This window comes from Pteropus alecto, unplaced genomic scaffold (genome assembly GCF_000325575.1).
Source record: "Pteropus alecto unplaced genomic scaffold, ASM32557v1 scaffold11, whole genome shotgun sequence".
Taxonomy (NCBI): Eukaryota; Metazoa; Chordata; class Mammalia; order Chiroptera; family Pteropodidae; genus Pteropus; species Pteropus alecto.
The window spans coordinates 11,413,146-11,432,616 of NW_006431956.1; the positions used below are offsets into that span (position 1 = coordinate 11,413,146).

A 19,471-nucleotide genomic window follows, 5' to 3' on the forward strand; every position below is an offset into this window, starting at 1 on the left:
TTAGACGGGGGAAGTCAAGAGGTATGGGGCCAATTCTAGGGTATTTCCTTTCAAAAATACACACATGGTCTGACTCTGACAACTGTGTTATCTGATATCCATCATATCGTAGCATCTAAGTCAAAATTCTAAATTAACATCCTGTCACTGTATGTACTACATAAAGAGGAAACGATATTAGATAAATGAACATGGTCATTCAGGATATATAATACCTCAACCCCAAATGCTGACTCTGAAGAAATTTCAAGCATGGTGATAAGGTCACAGAGGACATTTGAGAATATGCAATCAAATCACGCAAAAATGGCTGTCAATGTCATGTTAGAGTCTTAGCACACTATTTTCAAGTTCTGCTCAGAAAGTTAGAAACACAGATATATCGAGTAGCATATGATCTATCCTTAAAAAAAAAATTAGCATGAAAACATTTATCGTAGCCCAGATTAATGTGAAATTTGTTGTATTATGGGATGAGGTTAAGATGTGTGTGTGCGTGCGTGCGTGTCTGTGTTTGTGTGTTTTTCCTTGAATTTTCTTTGACATATTTAAGGGAGATGAGCAAAGCAAAAACTGTAAATTTTCAAATAAACATGATGATTTAGAACGGTTCCCATTCCAAACTATTAAACTAGTCACGGAAAACTTTGGAAAATTCCATATACTAATCAAGTTGTTACTATTTGTTAAGTTCCAAAACACAAATTTCCAGGTCTACATCGCTCGCCCCACTAACCTCACTAGCCATCTCTGAAGCTTTTCGGGCATGTTGTATTTCAAGGGCGTCGATGCCAACTTGCATTCCTTTCCCTTTAATTATTGACTCCAGATCTTTCTTGTATTCTTTCTGGGGGAAAAAAAAAAAAATCTACATTTTACAAAATTCAGACACCCAGGGACAATCATATCTGTATTCAATAATACCAAAATGGCTAAACATATTTATTTAAAAAAACAAAAAAGATGAAAACACAGCTTACTTTGTGCTATGAGTGATCACCTGGAACTAAATTTTCTGAACTGCTTGGGACTATAATCCCTATTCTGACTGAGGAAGGGTACAGAAAGCTGCGAAGCTTTTTACTACGAAAAGGCAACTGCCAGGTGAGAACCTTCACTGACAGCTGTCGTAGGGTCTAGAGGACGGGGAGGCAGCTGTAAGTGAGCGGATGCTGCAGAAGGAAGACTGGCTTTAAGGCCAGAACACTCAGTAGCTGTGTGACTCCGGGAATGTTTCTTAACACTGCTGGTTTACTCATCTGCAAAATGGGGGTAATAATTCCTCATGCAGGATCACTGTGAAGTCCGTGAGATAGCATATTGCCGAGCGCCCTGCACACAGTAGGTGTTCGATAACTGTTAGCTTCTTCTGGTCTTTTATTCCTATACTTGTACACCAAGACCTGATCGACTGCTGCCCCTGCCACCATCTTGCCATTCCATCGCATGCGGTAGGCTCTGCCATTGATAGTTTCAAAAAGTATTGCCAAGTATTACTGACAAGAGATGATAAGATCTACGTCTGAGTGTGGTCTGGACACCTCACCATAATAAAAGAATTTGTAGAAAATTACTGATGTAGAGATATGTAATGACAGTGTGTGCCGAAGACATCATAATGGACATCCGTTGTTTTTTCCTGACCAGCATCCACTCCTCTTCCTTTTGGCAAAAAGTTCCATAATTTCCTTTTCAGGAATTACCTCTAACCTCTCTCAGTTCATACACTTTGGGTGGGTTGATTTCCCTGCACTACACATGTACTTTTAATTCCACTAAAATACGTTTAAATGTTTCTTTTAATTTATTTAAAGAACAATGGATATGATCAAAGATGGATGGCAAGTTTTTCAAAACACATAACAATGTATAATATTTCATACTTAAAACATTGTTAAACTACAAAGTTAACTAAGCAAATGGGTGACCGCGAGAACCATCCTGGGTCATCAGCACACTACATTCCACTGACCATAGGCACGATGACTGGGTCAGGTGTGGACACAGGACAGAAGGTGGCCACAGTGAGATTCAATTCTTGGATGTTAACTGTAACCATAAGGAAGCAGATGCTCACTTCCTACTGGCCACAGATATGAGTTATCTTATCAGCAAGAGGGGCCACCACGTAGAGACAGCCTCCCAAGAGTGAAGCAAGAGAGAAGATAACAGAACTGAGAGATGACGGAAGAGAGACATCATTTAAATTCCAACCTAAAGGAAACTCGATCTTTGTACTTTGTAAGCCAAACATTTACTTTGTTGCTTAACACAGGATGAGCTGCGTTTCTATCATTTGCAACCTGACTCATAGGGCCCATCATCATCATCACCACCACAGTTTACCAGGCACTGAATTTTTTCACTGCTAAATTCAGCTAGATACTCCTCAAAGCACAGTGCTATGATTCGATACCAAAATAATGACATAACACATAATAATGTGACATAATAATGACATAAAGGACTGAAAGCACTTCAGAGGCACTTGATTCCTTCTTATAAATTTTATGTAAAGTGAGCAACAGCCACTTTCGTTTTGTGAAGGGGGTTAACTGGACTCATTCAGCAGTCCAGGCAAGGACTAGAGTGGCCGGTTCGGTTTAAGCTTGTGAACTTTTAAACTGCTGTTAGCGACAGACTACGACAGCACACTGTCCTAAACCTCTGCCTTTTACTTGCTTAAAAGATCAAGTTAAATCTCATAAATTTATTTTGGTTTATAGTACGGATTTTTCTCTAATATGGGGAAATAGACATTTTTCTCATATCACATTGAAAGAGATGGTGAGCGTTTTTTTGTTTTTTTTTTTAAATTCACTGAGTGGGAAAGACTGCTAGAACATAATTGCTTATAATCATCTTACACATAAAAGTTGTGGAATATACATAATCTTTGAGACATATTTATAGATAAGGAAATCAGCTGAAATGTCATACATTCTCAGTTGTTAAATAAATCTACTCACCTCACTAGCCATTTCAGATGCTCTTTTTGCTCTTTGAATATCAAGAACTTCTGAATTAAGTTCCATTCCTTTCCCTTTTATTTCATTTTCCAAATCTTTTTTATATTCCTTCTGTAAGACAAGAATATTAAAGTTTGAAATTTACTGGGAAGCTCTTTAACGTATAGATAGTTTTACATGTTTTCTAGAGACCATAGAAAAGAGAAACTACCTCTAGAAAGGAATGAACCAGACACCTGAGCATTCATATTCCTTATTTCATACAGACAAATTTTCTCTTTTAATGTTTAGGGTGGCTTCCAAATAAGTCTTTTCTCTTTCATCCTTTCTTCCAATATATTTTGGTATCATATTGGTTCCATGCTTTTAAAAAGATGTTTTCCCTTTAAATTGCGAGGAAGATCTTAGGAATACATGCTTCTTATTAATTATTTCAAGCATTGCTTTGAAAGCTGTCCATAAAATGTGAATCACCAAAAGAACATAGTTGAAAAAGAATGGAAAATTACAAAATCGAAAGGATTGATGTAGGCAAGCTTCAAAGAAAAAATTTTTTTTCATTTTATTCAAAGATTTATAAACCAAATGATTTCCTACAGACTGATAATATATAGTTTGAATTTCACCTATTTTAATATTATATTTTAAGTAGATCCAAATGTCTTTACTAATGCATATGTAACTCGTGTTTTTGTACGAATGAATTTCTGGTTTTCTTACTAATTGCATTATGAAAACAATAAATATCTTAATCCAATTCAACTAAGTTGCATTTATGATTAACTTGCCGGATGAAAGATGAGACTTCCTTTAATGATAAGAAATCATATTCCAGTTAATTCTAGGGTTCATTTCATATTATTTTCTCTTTGTCCAATGAAATTAAATTAGCCAGTCCTCTGCTTAACTAATAGCCTACGAGACATTGTAATGACCTGCATGTAATTTTGGAAAGAGCTCTGGTGTCAAATGACCTGGAGGAAAGTCAGAGTTCGTTCAATTATTTGGTCATGTGACCCTTGAGAGGACTTTAAGTAACTGAGCCTTGATTCCCACATGGGCACAATGAAAATAAAACTACTTTGCTCTACTGATGTTAAAGGGAAATTGGGGGAATCAAATGAAGTATAAAATGATACTAGAACACTCTAAACATCAGCATAAATGTACGAACCATAATAAAATAAAAAATGCACAGACAATTTAAAGCTAAATGCTTATACTTAGAAAAGGAAGTTACCATTTCTTTAGGTCACTAAGAGTCCCTTTTTAAAATTCGACATCTCTTTAACCTAATTAAAAGATTTTTAATGATACTCTTCTGGGACTGTTTTCTATCGTGAAATATATAAGCTGTATCAATAAAAAAAAAATTCGCTCAAAAAGAGAAATAAAAGAAAAACGCAATGGTATTATATTAAAGTCATTTTGGATCTCGAAATAGATCTCACATTGTCATGTGTATGTAAATGATGAAAAAAGTCCCCTTTGAAAAATTCACATAAAATACTGCATATTTTCTTAAAATGGAAGACAAGAATAGTAGGAAGTTGGCATTTGATTCGCCTTCAACTTCAAAATATTTTATAGGAATGAGAAATGAGAAAAGATAAAGTAGCAAGAGAACTCTTCCATAAATCACATGCCTATTTCAGCTCAATATACATTATAACAGTGAACCGTATTAAACGTATAAAAGCAGTTAAATGGTAAAGGCCAGTTGGCACTTAGTTTTTAAGAAGTTCATGATGATACACATCTATGTAGGTAATTATACAAATTTATTTCACTTGTTTAAGACCTTTCTTTCAGAACTGATTTCTTTCAGTTCAAAATTCAGGATGAAATGGAGTAACACCTCTTAATGTAAAGAGAATCTATTTAAACAAAGAGTTGGAAGAGTTCCAAGTTGCTTTGTAGCCATTTTTTTTTTTAAAAAAAAGACAAAATTTTTAACGGGATGGACTGTGAGCATGGTATCGCTAATTGTTAGATGTGAGGACCTTAACGTAAAATAAATTTAATACACTAATTGTGAACTAAATGTACTACTAAATTTGGAGGGAAAACCTGCTGAGAATAAAATAAAAAATGGACATGAGTTCCTGTGTACTATCCGTTAAAAACATTATTTTTTCCCTACTAAGGACATGAATCACTTATAAATAATGTACCATTTATCCAGACTTATAAATAATGTACCATTTATCCAGACTTTCACACATGATCACCTCGTCTCTGATATCAAATGTCATGAGAATGCTACAGGGAAGTTACAGAAAGGGCTGGCTCTACTATGAAAATAAAAATAAAAATTAAAAAACTATTAGTAGAAGTCAAAGTGAGAGAAGGAGGAATGGATTAATATCTGAAACTCACTGACTTAGTAGAGAATTGTTAAGTAAATATTGCCAGGGTTATTTCTTTAGTTTTTAGTCTTCTTTTGCAATATTTAGTGGTAAATAGCAGGATCATACCTCCTTCAGAAGATTGGTGATGTACTTTACATGTAAAAATTCTGGAGTTTTGTCTAAATCCAGTGATGACCTTCCTTTAATCTCCTTCTCAAAATCCTCTTTGTAAACTTTCTGTTAAATAAGACAGCATCGTTTTAAATTTAGAAAATATTAGAGACTGTTGAAAAGATGTTAGAACGAGAGTCCTTGAAATAAAATCGATGAGTTTTTTTTATATAATTCTACCACCTCAGAGTCTTCTTATCAACAGGAAAATAACTCCAACTTCATCATAAATTTTAGAATTCTACCAAATAAAATCAGAATCATCAAGTACCGACATCCTCTGGGAGAACATCCTGACTGAGGCCGCTTAATGTCTAAATGGTCCTTTATTGTCTGATATAGGAGAACCTATAAAGTGGGCTATGTGATTGGATCACCTGACTGGTTCACTCAAAAGGCAGTCGATCCATCCACTGGAAGAAAATCTGGCAGCACAGAAGACCATTGAAACCAAAGTAGCAATAATGTTCGCTTTCTCATCATCTCTCCTACTGTCAATGTTTTGAGAATTTGGGAAAGACCATTTCTAAAATGCAATGGAAGCTGAAGGGTTAGATTTTCCTTCAATAATCTTGGCATTCAGGATACTTCTTGTTTGTGTGACATGAATCAGGTTACACTTTGGAGAGAATCTTATCTTGAAGCTGATAAATGGTTCTTTAGGTAAGAGTTCCCACCAAGAAATGAAAGATGCTGACGGTGATCGTAAAGGACTAAAATGCACACCCCCACCTGCCCCTCTGACACTCAGCCACTGAAAATCAATGAAAACGCACACTTTATGACTATAAAGACAGTCTCTCTAAATAACGAAAATATCCATCCAATGTGAAAATATTCACCAAACGAGGGCTCAGATTTTACTGGCTAGATATTTTTTTCAAATTGTATCACAAAGATGACAAAAATAAATAAATTGTGCATGAGACTGTTATGAATGCAACATGAAAAGCTATTGCCAGGTTCATTATGTACTTATCACAGAGACAGGTAACTGTATGAAGAAATGTTCCGGACCATGAGGGAGGATAAGAGAACAGGCCGTGTGTCTCTTCACCTGCATTTATGTTACATATGGCCGTTTAACAAATGATCTAGGTATAGAGCCAGAGAAAAGGTCAGAATGGATGTTCTGTAAATACTAAAACTAACAAAGCTAATTATGAAATTGCATTGAGAATATTATGAATTAAAGGAACGATAGACACACCTAAGAACAGTATTGAGATGTTCTCCTGTTAGGTAAAATTAACTGAGATAGTATAGTTATAGGGGTAAATCCAGGGCATTTCCAAGCCAAAAAAAAAAAAAAAAGACTCTTTAAAAAAGTGAAATATAAATATATGTGTTTATTTATTTCAGATATTTCACTTCAAAAAGGCTTTATCCTCTAAAAAAAAGTTATTTTACTGACGTAAGTTGTTAAGTAAGTCATTACTTTGATTATAACTAGAACTGGCCAATATTTAAAAAAAAACAAAAAACAACTTTAGTCTGCTTTTTGTTAGGGGAGGTCTATTTGTAAAACTGAAGACAAAGAACTGTTCAAAACCAGATTTAGAGATTTCTAGAAAACATTGATTCAACCTACATCTGGTATTAGAAGGAAGTGAAAGCAGCATAATTGGAGGCTATAATAAATACACGAGTAGCTTTTCCTGCGATCGTCAATAAGATCTCAAAAGCTCATGGTCAAGTTTACCTCTTAGGGGTAAGCACCACATGGTTTTCTTTGTGTCTGCTTCACAGGTCCCACATGTAAAGATATCTTTCATGTCAAACTTTGTCTAACTAAGATGTTTAGATATTTTATTTTTCTAGCAGAAAATTTAAATGCCAAATTACATGGAATAAATTGCATAGTATAGCTCTTTATAGTATAAATTTGGTCCAAAGATATTTCCTATTGGAAGATTTCTTTTTCCTCAAGCTCTGCTGAGCAGAAACATAATTGCTGAGCCTAAAAAACTACAAGTCAATGGCTATAATTAAAGGGAAACATGTATCAGCTTCTGCAAAAGACAACTCCCCCCAGTGACAACACCAGAAATCAGAATAGCAAAAACTGAAAGCCAATATTAACAAAGGCACACACTGTAAGTGGATTCCACAGCATATAATAAACACATAACTACAGTTAAACATTAAAGCTGATTTACACCTGGTGTCAAAACAGCCAACCAAAAGCAATGACTGAGTTCATCTGACAGATTTTTTTGTTAGTTGTCAACATTTAATTTTCCTTGTCTTCTGTGGGGTCACAGCAATGGTAAAAAAACAAGTGCTAGCTACAGATTTCGAGATCCACACAAGAAAAGATGGTACACGGAATGCACGGCACTTTTTTCAGTGTCCAGGACACCTTTAAAGTCCTTGTCATCTGTGCAGTGAAATTTGTACTTGGGGAATCTTTTCTCATTTGAGGGTCTGTTGCCAAAGGGAAAAAAAATCAACTGACTAAATTTCATGTAAATAAAGACAATTTAGTCTACTTTGCCCACTGATTCTTTAAGAAGCTAATATCCACATGTTTGGGGGGGGCAGGGTTTATTAAGATGATATAAGACATGAAAAATATAAGTAATTATCTTCTCTTCTCTTGCTTGAAGAAGAAATTAAGCAACCGAGACTATTCAAGAAGCCACGGTGATGTCTGAGTGCCCTTTCCCTGCGAAGATGAATTACAGCATCTCAACAAACAGCACAATGTTTACAAAATTCCTATGAGAGTTTTATTGTCCAGAAGTTATTGTTTCACCTTGTTTTGCTGTTGTTATTAGAGAACAGAAAAGATCTTGCCCACTGAGCACGTCTGGAGTGAAGCACTGGAGTTATAATCGGCTGATACTACTGCCCACTATTTCTGTCCCTTTAAAATAATAACTTGGTTGTACCCAAAGTATTCAAGATGTTGGCTGCAGACAAAACCTTCTGTATCTGGTGTCTGGACCCCCAAAAAAGTATGAAAAAAGAAAAAAAAAACAGAACATAAGAAATCTCACTGAGACAGAGTAAAACCAGTATGGGGAGTACTTGGGTGTGACTTAGCATCATCTTAAGTAGAGAAAAAAAGTGGATAAGTAGAGAAAAAAATTTAATTGATCTCTTCTTCTCATGATATTTTAAAATTTCCATGTCACTATTTATTGGTAGGGTGGTGGGAGGGAATCAATTAAATAAGCTAACAGAGAAGAGAATCATTTATAACTTTGACCAGGTCCTAAAACATTGGCATTTGCTGGATACCTAATTTTAGGTAAGACAATTAATATCAATAGATGCATTACTAGTCTAAGGATAATGCCCACCTAGCATCATTACCTTGAGAGAATTAAATGAGCTGACAAATATAAACTATCTAGTATATTACTCAGCACAGGGTATTTAATAAATGTTAGTTTTATTGTCGTTGAAAAAAAAAGTAAATAAAGCAACCAGTTCTTCATTTGCTATTCTTTTTTTTTTTTTTCTGCTCATCATAGGTTTTACATGGACACAACTACAAAGTGTCACTTTTATAATCACAGAATGCGAGAGGGACGTTACAGGCTCATCTGGCCTGATATCCACATTTACCAAATGGGAAAAACTAAGGACCAGAGGATCTCAATGGCCCGGATAAGGTGCCTGGGTCTAGAATGCAGATTCCCTGGGTCTTCCCGTGCAGGGTTCTCTAAACCCACTTAACATTCTGAACCCCTTTCCTGGTTCCTCTCAAATGATAAAATGTCAAATATGCATTAAACAACTGATAACAAACCAAAGGGACTCACCTCACTCTGCATCTTCTGAGCCTCCTTTGAAGCTTGATATGATGGTGTCTCAACAAATTCAAGCATCGATTTCCCTTTATTTTTCTCGTATTTTTCTTTGTACTTAACCTTCATTGAAAACAGTATAAAAAGCATATAAAGCTTATGAACCTTTATACAAATAGAGCAACATAAAAGAAATATGTCCAAAGTTAATCATCCTATTTTCTAAAATCGCATTTAGGTTGATCTCTGGGTTCTCTGTGGCTAATGACATATAAAGAAAGTACGCAGGTTATAGATACATAGTTTTTTAAGGGATACAATAATTTAAAATTACTAAATAATGTAATTCTAGAACTTGATTAAAGTACTTAAATAGCTGATACACATATGGTATACATATAGAGAGAAAGAGAGAGAGAAAGAGAGAGAGAGTAAGACAGAGCGAGCGCCTTGTGATACCTTGGAATGTGCATCAGTAAGTCAAAAACAAGAAGGAAAACATAGATGTGATTCTCTATCTTTCTATCAAAGGGAGGACAATGTTCTCTGACACTGCTAAATTTTTCCACAGACATTGAGTTAAACATGTAGAACTTTTATGTGATTTTTTTCAGTTTCATATACATTATTTAATAATATCGTATTATGAATTCTTTATTTCCATTACAACCAATCCTTATCTTATTTCAGCTTAGAAAATGATCCATATTTTCCATATACTAATAACAAAATCTAAAACTATATGTAAACTGTCAAAGAGGCTGACTTTTTAGCAACATACCTTTTTTAATTCAATACATTGAAGTTTTGACTATGATTCATTTCATTCAGAAATGTATTTTCATTAATGTTCTTATATTTAATAATTATTTTTAAAATTGCTTCTTAAGTTGTATAATAACAATGATTTTAATGATAATAAAATCCAAAAGAAATTTTTTTATACTTAGAACTTCATAGTGGCAGAAAATATAACAAATTTTAAAATTCGTATTTGTAGGCATAATTTTTTAAATAAATTTATTTATTTAAATTAGTTTTAAGTATACAGTACATTGGTTAGACCTCTACATTGATGATAAAATGATTCCCCTGATTGCTCCCTCCCTCCCCTGGCCTTCCACCTAGCCATCATATTAATGCTAACTGCATTCCCTCTGCCGTGCTCCCCATCCCCATGACCAACTATCAACTACTAATTTGTACTTCATTAATCCTTCACCCCATTCTCCCAGCCTCCCAACCCCCTCCCCTCTGTCTGTCACCAAATTGTCCACTATATTTATGAGTCTGTTTTTGATTAGTTTGTTCTTTTTGTTCCTTAGATTCCACATATAAGTGAAATCATGTGGTATTTATCTTCCTCTGTCTGACCGATTTCACTTAGCATAATAACCTCTAGGTCCATAGTCCATCCATGTCATTGTAAATGGTAGGATTTCATTTTTTTAATGGCTGACTAATAGTCCATTGTATATATGAATCATAATTTCTTTATCCAATCATCCATTGATGGGCATTTAGGTTGCTTCCATATCTTGTAGGCATATCTTTATTTCAAAGAAGGATGATACGTGACCAATGAAAGGGTTCAAAGCATTAAAATATACTATATTAGAATAAATTTTTATGGGAAAAATGAAATAAAAATAAGAATGCAAAGAGAAAAAAAAACCATACATTTCCAAACCTTAAAGATGAGCTGGTTTGTGTATTTTTAAATAAATGAGGGTGGGTATTAAATCATTAAGGAATGCATATTCCATGAGATGCATTTAAAAGAATGATATAAAATTTAATAGATGCTGTCATGACATCTTTTGCAACTATTGTAACTCAGAATAAAAAAAAATACATTGATATCAATTTTAAAGTGTGCAAGGAAGAAGGTCTTTTAAAAATTTCTTTCAGGGTGTAAATAGAATTTCATAATGTAGCATACACTAGTAACATAATTTTCCTGTTTCAGTAACACTTATAATTGAACTGAGAATTTAATAAGCTTTGTGCCTGGAAAAGTAATCCTGCGGCTAAAAATGTATACTATAAATGTACACAAATCAGTACGCTCTAAAAATTGAAATCATCATGAGATCTGATCATTTAATTAATTCACATATTGGAAGTTTTAAATTGTGCGAAGTTACTGTTATGTTATAAAATGCCTTTACATTGAAATATGGTTCATGCTTCACCAACTCAATATAGAAGAAAGAGAGTTTGAGCTTTTGGGGAGCAACGTTCGCTTTCTCAGGTGGACGCATGCGTCTTTCAGCAGCTGCACCTGAGCGGGTCCAGACAGGCAGGCCGCGTACCTGGCTCTGGAGCTTGGCATTGTCTTTGTGGTGCAGGTGTTCCGCAGCGTCCGCATCGAAATGATACATTCCTTTATTTTCTTCAAAAAGCTTTCTATACTCTCGCTAAAACAGAGAACACAAAAAGAAATTCAGAATAAAAGTGGCCGATTAGAGCAACTAAGAAACTGAAAAACGCAAGCCAATGAGAGCTGTAAAGCGGCTATCGAGTCCCCATCCGCAGGTATTTCCAGACACTGAGATAAACCGACAACGCCACCCAGACCAGCTCTCAGTGGTCAGTGGGAACAGCAAACGAAACAGTCGTGAGAAGCAGAGGACAACTAGCTGTAAACACAAGGTAAAAGCCACGGCACTGGTGAGTGGCAGCGGAAAAGCCAGTGACGGGGCTCGAGTGAACAGGCAAGGTGGGCAAAATAGAAGCCATCTGCCCTTCCCTCATCCTAAACCAGGAAGGCGTGGAACAGCCTCTTTGAGAGAAGAACAGAGGAAAGCAAAGCTAGAGGCAGAAGAACAAAAAGTTGTATACAAGGGCTCGGCCAGGAGGAAGACTGGTGGTGAGAGAAAAGTGAGAAACGGTTCAACTCATTTTCCTAAAAGGAGAGGGTAAGAGGTGCCCAGAAGAGCATCGAGGAATCTGGGTACAGTTGGTTGAATTTTTAAGGTAAGAAATTGGATAATGACAACTGCTTAGACATACAGACAAAAAAAAAAATGTGTGGGGGCACGGGGGAATCTGGAATTGACCAGAATGGATAAAGACACCAATTTTGGCAACTGTAGCGCTCACAGAGGCAGCAGTAATACAGAAATTACTTCATAATTTCTATCATTAGAGATGGGACACTTACTCTGCCCTATTTGGGGAAGACTTTTAGAGGTAAATGGTAACTCTCAAGACTCAACACTACAGAGACTTAAGCTGAAGTTGGTTGCTTATTAGGCAACGAGGATTTCAGTGAAAAGGGTCATTTTGTGGAGAGTGAGGGAGAGGTAAGCAGCATTTGAAAGGGAGCAGGAAAGATCTGCCATAACGAAATTGGCATCGGGTGTTAGCAGAGTCTCCAGCCATCTGGGCGTGAAACAGGAAGAAGGCGCAGTGTTGGGGATGGGAGGGGTGAAGGATGCACATGAGAACTGCTGTTCCAATGGGATATAGCACTGGTCCCAGAGGTGCCTTCAGGCAATTAGGACACTAAGATGTGTCCCCCAAAACTCTAACTACAATAAAATGAGAGAGAAAAAGCCCCAGGAAGCTTATGAAAATATTCACATAGCACATTTTGAACAAGTTCTGAATTTTGGCTCTTCTGCTAATTAAATCATCATCATCATCATCATCATCATCATCGGCATCTCAAAATGCTTAGAGATTTTATCATTTGATTAGAAGTTATTTTGTAATATATATGATATATAATATATGTTCATAAAATGTTATGAATTAAATGTAACAAGCTAAAACATGTGCCATACTGAGTTAAAATCCAGAACTAATAATGTCTGGAATAATGGATATACACTGAGAAAAGTTCAATAAATACTATCTCCAAGGCAATGATCTATGTTAGTTACAGAGAATTTCAGAAACTCCTATTTTTAAAAAAGTTAAAATAAAATAAACAACCTATTTGAACTAAGATCTGCAAAAGAATTTTTAATACTTGCTGTTCCTTATATAATAGTCTCTGCTGCCTCCTAGTGAGAGTTATTGACAGTAACACAAATATATATATTTTTTTAAATTTATGCAGTTATAAAAGAAACTGAAAGCTAGTAGAGCTCTATTTTCCAGGGGAAAATGTTCCCTCAAAAATTTAATTAGTATGGCTGTACAAATGCATAAGCACTAATTTCACTATGTGTTAAAATTTTAAAAAAAACTATGATTTATACCAAAGAGATTTAGAAGTCTTTAAAAACAGCCATTTATAACAAACCGACAACTAATTTGGGCTGAATGTCTTTTTATTAAGCATTCTTTTAGTCAATGTTTTAATAAAATTAAGTTGCCTTTATAAATCAACAAAATTCCAATTCTCATTACATTAAAATTTAACAGAAGGCAATTCTAATGTATAATCAGTTTGAGCCAATGTAGCATCATACAACTTTAATACCTCAGCGTAACACGTTTATTGAATCTTAAACTTTCTCTTCCACAAAGGAATCATTAAGTCACAATTTTTCTATGGGGCAAAATGTTTAGAATATAGGCAAAAGCACCACTGAAACAAAGATTTAAACTTTACAAACGGTATATAAAATAAAGGTAATATAGGAGACTTTGGTGGGTTTTCTCTGTTGAAGAGATGCTAGAAACTATAATTTTTTATTGAACTATAATTTATATTAAACTATAATTTTTTCACCATTATTAAACTATAATTTATATTAAACTATAATTTTTTCACCATTATTATAAAATAAAGGTCAATACTCTTGAAAAGAAATATTGCCTTTGAGTGGCATGCATCCTTCCAGCTACCGAATTGTGAAATTACCACCATGATATTTTTACTGTATTATTTACAATAAATTCGTGTATTATTTACATGAATTCTCACATCCTACAGAAATTTAAACCTAAGCATGGATGAGGAATAGCCAAAGGCAAAATGCCAGCGCAAGGATCAAAACTGGATGCCAACGACTGAACGTGAAGAAAGCAGCTCAGAAAATGAACATACGTGGATTTTAGAAGCACACCTATGAGTCATGGAGGAAAACACGGAACTGAAACGGAGCCACGTAGGGGAGAGAGGGATGCGCGTGGAGCTGCAGGGGTGAGCTCCGGAACTGCAGGACCACGTGAAGGATGGATCCAGGGACTGGGTCTACCTTTGGGCCTGACAGTTCTCTAACTTCCCTTCTCTGCTCCACAGACTGGACAGAATGACGAGCTGTTTTTCCTGCAAGGTCCAGCAATTTACAACATTAATGAATTAAAATCTCTATGAGCATGAATGATTTAGATGCATAATGCATTGCCAGAAGGACGACAATGGTGGCAATGGTGGAGCAAAGAGGGTTATGACATTATAAACAGAAGTTTCAATACATCGAAGCCCGGGGTAGACACTGAAGCTATAACTCATTATTTAATAGTTTGGGAACCAGGTTTTAACTACAGGTTTGTTTGTTTATTGTTCATTTGTTTGTTTGTTTGTTTGTTTGTTTTTAAATCCCTGACTCAGGGCACATCTCCTAAAGACAGCTCTTTGCACTTTTCCACATTCCTTGCCCGGCACATTTTCCCATCTGATCTGTACCTGGCCCAAAGCAGGTATTCAATAAATATGGATAATTTTGAGTGAGCAAGCGAGCAATTATTAAAATAGGCAAAGAAATACATGAGGTCAGGTTAGGGTTGCTCATCACCATGGGGCATCCTGAGATGTAGGAAATGGGAGGCTCGGGTGAGCCGGGCCATCAGTTATGAGAGTCGGTGACATCTCTAAGTGTCTGAAACAGTATGCAGGAGCCGAGTTCCGATGGAATGACCACTTGGCAGGGTACCCAGATATTTTCATCAGGAGATCAAGAAATCACTCTCCCTTCCTGGCTGCACTGAAAAAAAACATGGGAATCTTCACAAAACGAAAAGCCCTGTCTCAACACAAACACCTTTAGGATTTATTTTCAGAGAAAATACAAATTAGACTAAGACTTTTTTTTTTTTTTTTTTATGTTACTGAGGCCTAGTAAGTACCACACACTCTGCCCTGCATAAAATCAAAAGGTGTCTGACTTAAGAATCTGACTTTTAAGTGGCTTCAATCGAATACAGACAGAGGAAGAAAGGGGAAGAAGAAAGGCAGGAAGAACACTTGTCCAAACACTTTGAAGTGTGGTTGTTCAACAAGAAAGTTTGCATTCAAGAGATATTAAAGAGTTGGAAAAAAAAAAAAACTTTGTAAGGCAACAGCGTTGGTGGGATGTGAGCAAGCAGATTACTACTTTTCAGTGAGTTAGTTATTCAAGGAGCAGCAATGCCCAGGCACACCCAAGGAAGCAGGTGCACTGATGATGAGCACTGCGGGCACATCGGCTCCAAGGAACCAGAGGACATCTACAGCTGCCATCAAACAACCGACTTACACCGCTGAGCATTTTGCTGACTTTCAAAGCATGGTCTAAAAACAAGGTTGGGAGATCTGAAACTGGATCATGGATGGATTGAATGTCTTTCTTGTACTTCACCTATGAAAATAACATGGAACAAAATACCATCTAGGAGAAGAAAATATTAAACTTTTGCATTATTGCCAGGATCATGTTTAACACGTTACGAAGTACTAGTCAGTCGTAAATTGACAGATGAATTTGCAAGTAGCCACTAGATGGTGCTCATTTACTACTGAATGAGTCAAAAAAGTTCTTTCTAGGGATCTGGAAATATTTTGATACTTTTTTGGATTGTTTACATATTCAGAAAGGGTGATTAAACAGAATCATGTAATTTTAACAGAAATTCTGCTTTGAAAAGCTAAAAGAAATTTCTACTTTATTCTTTAGAAATTACTACCATATTTCAATTACTCTTTGTGGCAATTTTAAGGCTTTTGGTATTTTTCATGCTATTGACATATAGTCTCTTTTTTTACTAATTGCTTTGGAAATATAATATCGGTAATCATAATTAAATATAATATAAAATATATCGAGTACTTACTGATGCCAAATACTTTCCTAAATACTTGATTATTTAATTTCTACAACTCTAGAAGGTAGGAACTTTAAGTATCTTTATTTTACAGATGAGGAAACTGAGGCACAGAACGGCGAAGGTATAATATTAAGAAAGGGAGCAGGCACTAAGGTTCCTTTAAGTGTATTCCAACTCTATTTACTTTACGTTTTTCCCACACACAAAAACGAAAAAGAGAAGTCATTCTGATATTCTTGGTGGTCCAAAAAGACAGAAACACCCATTTCGGTTGCTGGTGACAAACAGAAGTTGGTTAATGAACACAAACATACCTTCTATAAACATTAATGAAAATAAGATATACTGTGTCCCAAGGATCTGACAGGAGTTGAAAGGTTTAAATGATCTAACAAAGCTGCAGTTCAACAGTAATTAATCTTAACACTTGAAAAGGTTCTCTATATATCCTGCAACTATAGCAAAGTAATCGATTTTCCTCCATGTTTCTGTTTTGACATTCTGTCTAATTTTAATAAAAGTTTAAGGCATTTTTCCTGTTAATTGAAACTTGATTATTAAAAAAAAAAACATGAAACGAAAACAAATCTTGTGAAGTAGTTCACAGCATTTACATAATAAATAAGAATGAAATTGTAAGCCATTACAACTTCTGAAAATTTCTTTATGATAAGCTACCATGTAACAGGTAGCACTTTACAATAAGTGCTATTTCATGGGCACAATTACGAGTTAACTGCCATTATAACCACTAATTTATCATACTACACACGATCTTTCTGCAAAACTCTGTAATCTATTTCTACTCTCAATTAGATCTTTCTGCAAAACTCTGTAATCTATTTCTACTCTCAATTAGATATAATAGTTTTATTAGTAATACATTTCTTACTTATCAACTAAGTAGTAGTAATCAGTAACATTAATAGCAAATTACAATAATACATTTTTCTCAAAGCTTCAGGAAAATATGCTTCAGTGTTTTCAACTAAAATTGCTTGGAAATTACATGATTCTGTTTAAGTATCAGTGGTTACAAAACAATCGATTCAGAGAAAACAAGAATCAAAAAATATCGAAAATGATTTCTATGAATTACAAGTCACGAGACACAAAGTAACTTACATTACTGGCCAGTTCAGTGGCAATCTGACTTTGCCTAAAAGAAACACTTTCAAGGGGATTGTAATGATGTTTCTTATCCTTCATTTCGTTATCAAATTTTTCTTTGTATTTAATCTGCCATGAAAGAAAAAAAAAGGATAAATTAAATAGCACATTTGTTTTTAAGCTTTCAAAATAACATTTGATTTTTCATTAGATCAGATAAAACCTACCTTAAAAACGAATGATAGCAAAGTTTAAATTCCTGATACTTTCTTCCATATAAAGCTTAATTAGGCATAAATTTCTTATTTTTTTTAAAAAAACCCTCTAATTAAACATTGATCATAAATGCAATTACGCATGAATTCAAATCCTATTAACAAGAATTATGCACTAAATTCTCAGGATTTTTAAACGTCACTTTTTCATTTCTGCATTCTTATAATCTATGATCAATTAGAAATTTAGACCATAAATGAATTAAGTCTACCATACTTAGAAAAGGGATGCTAAGCCCCAGAACTTGAATATGAATTTTCCTGAGGGAATGATTCCAAATATAGGACATGGTTTGTAGCAGTTTTTCTTATCATTTCCCATTTGTTCAAAAATTCATTTCCAAGAACTACATTTTCTGAAATGTCCTGGGTCTAATTAATGTCATTTTTTATTCCTCTGCTTTTACTCTATGTTTGTATTCAGCAGCAAAACTATTTCTAATATTTACTCTAAATTATTTTTCTCTTTTAAGTAACTCGAGAGGCACCAAAGAAAGTATTATCAAGTTATCCTGCAGAACTGTATTTTTCTCCATGGATAGAGAAATATGTGAATGCATATTATTATAATTAACTGGAATATAGGTACAAGTTCTTTACCAAACAAAAACTACCTACTCAGATCTCACACCCACTTTGATTGCTGTAGCCAGGAAAGGATTCACAGACTTCAAAAGCAACAGTAAGCTGTTTTGTTCTCTTACAATATTTTTACACTATATAATATCTACAATATTTTGTTTTCTTACAACACTGTCATATTACACCTTTCTTCATACAACTTAAGGCTATTCCTTGAAGAGGTTTTTGTTACAAAGTAAATTGGGGATGGCTAGTTTAATCACGTGTAGATTGGGGGATGGTCTCCCTCTGGGGCCTGTATCTAGAACATATGGGAGAAAGCTAGTGACAATCTTAGTGGGAACACACTTGGAAAATATTTCAACATGGCTTTCAGGAAATATTTTCTGTTGTGGTTCCACCTGCTCGTAATAACTTTCTGACATTTGCATTGCCTTATAAATTCAGACAAAACCTCCACCAATGGAATACATTTAGATTTCATTCACTATTTTCCACTGTCTCTGGCATCAAAGCAAAGGTTCTCCCTACCTAGTTGACCCCTAAACACACTCTCTACACCCTTCTGCTTGGGTACTTGTCGCGATATTTTAATCAGTGCTTTTGTCTCTCTCTAGATTTTTAGTGCCTACAGGGTATTCGCTCAATGAGTGGACTCTCTTAACTGACTTCCACTTGAATGGCAGTCTTGACTCAGCCAGACTCACCAACACTCTCCACTTACTGAGTAAAACTTTCTGTCTGAAAGCATGGGCCCCTGAACACACTCTCAGCTGGTAGCTATTTAACTCACTGACCAATCCCACTATGTAATATGGGCTCACATCAAGCTTTCGTTCAATTATTCGCATTCTCGAAGCCTGGGCACCATGAGTGCCTCAGGTATGTACTAGCTAAAAGGCAAATATAGGTTACGGGATCCTCACACAAAAAGAACTCATTGTATGGCCTTTGCACAATGGCACCTGGAGCAGAGGTGACATGCAGGGCGTATTACTGTGAAATTAACCTGACAAATTCCCATCGGTCATTAAATCTGGCAATTGCCCTTCCTGAATAAAGGAATACTCCTGAAAAAGCAATAATCGATCCACATTGTAATGATTCTTTCCTTCCTCTGTTCATTCAACATTGAGCCTGTGTTGACTTCCTAATATGAGGTAGCATGAGTCCCTACCTGAGGCTGGGAATACTGGCATGACCCAGACACACTCTGTCAAGTCTAGAGTCAACAATCTCTTGCAAAAGCAAATCTGATTGAATCACACTCC

General features: G+C 35.2%; 1 protein-coding gene across 1 annotated transcript in view; it reads right to left on the bottom strand.

Annotated features, from left to right (window-relative positions):
• NEBL (nebulette) overlaps nt 1-19,471 on the bottom strand; it is a 150,834-nt gene that overhangs the window by 56,058 nt on the left and 75,305 nt on the right. The window contains exons 11-16 of the mRNA XM_025043398.1: nt 17,359-17,472; nt 11,565-11,669; nt 9,265-9,372; nt 5,447-5,557; nt 2,970-3,080; nt 737-847 (exon numbers count right to left, since the gene is read on the bottom strand). Of these exons, the coding sequence (XP_024899166.1) occupies nt 737-847; nt 2,970-3,080; nt 5,447-5,557; nt 9,265-9,372; nt 11,565-11,669; nt 17,359-17,472 (660 nt within the window). The remainder of the gene's footprint in view (nt 1-736; nt 848-2,969; nt 3,081-5,446; nt 5,558-9,264; nt 9,373-11,564; nt 11,670-17,358; nt 17,473-19,471) is intronic.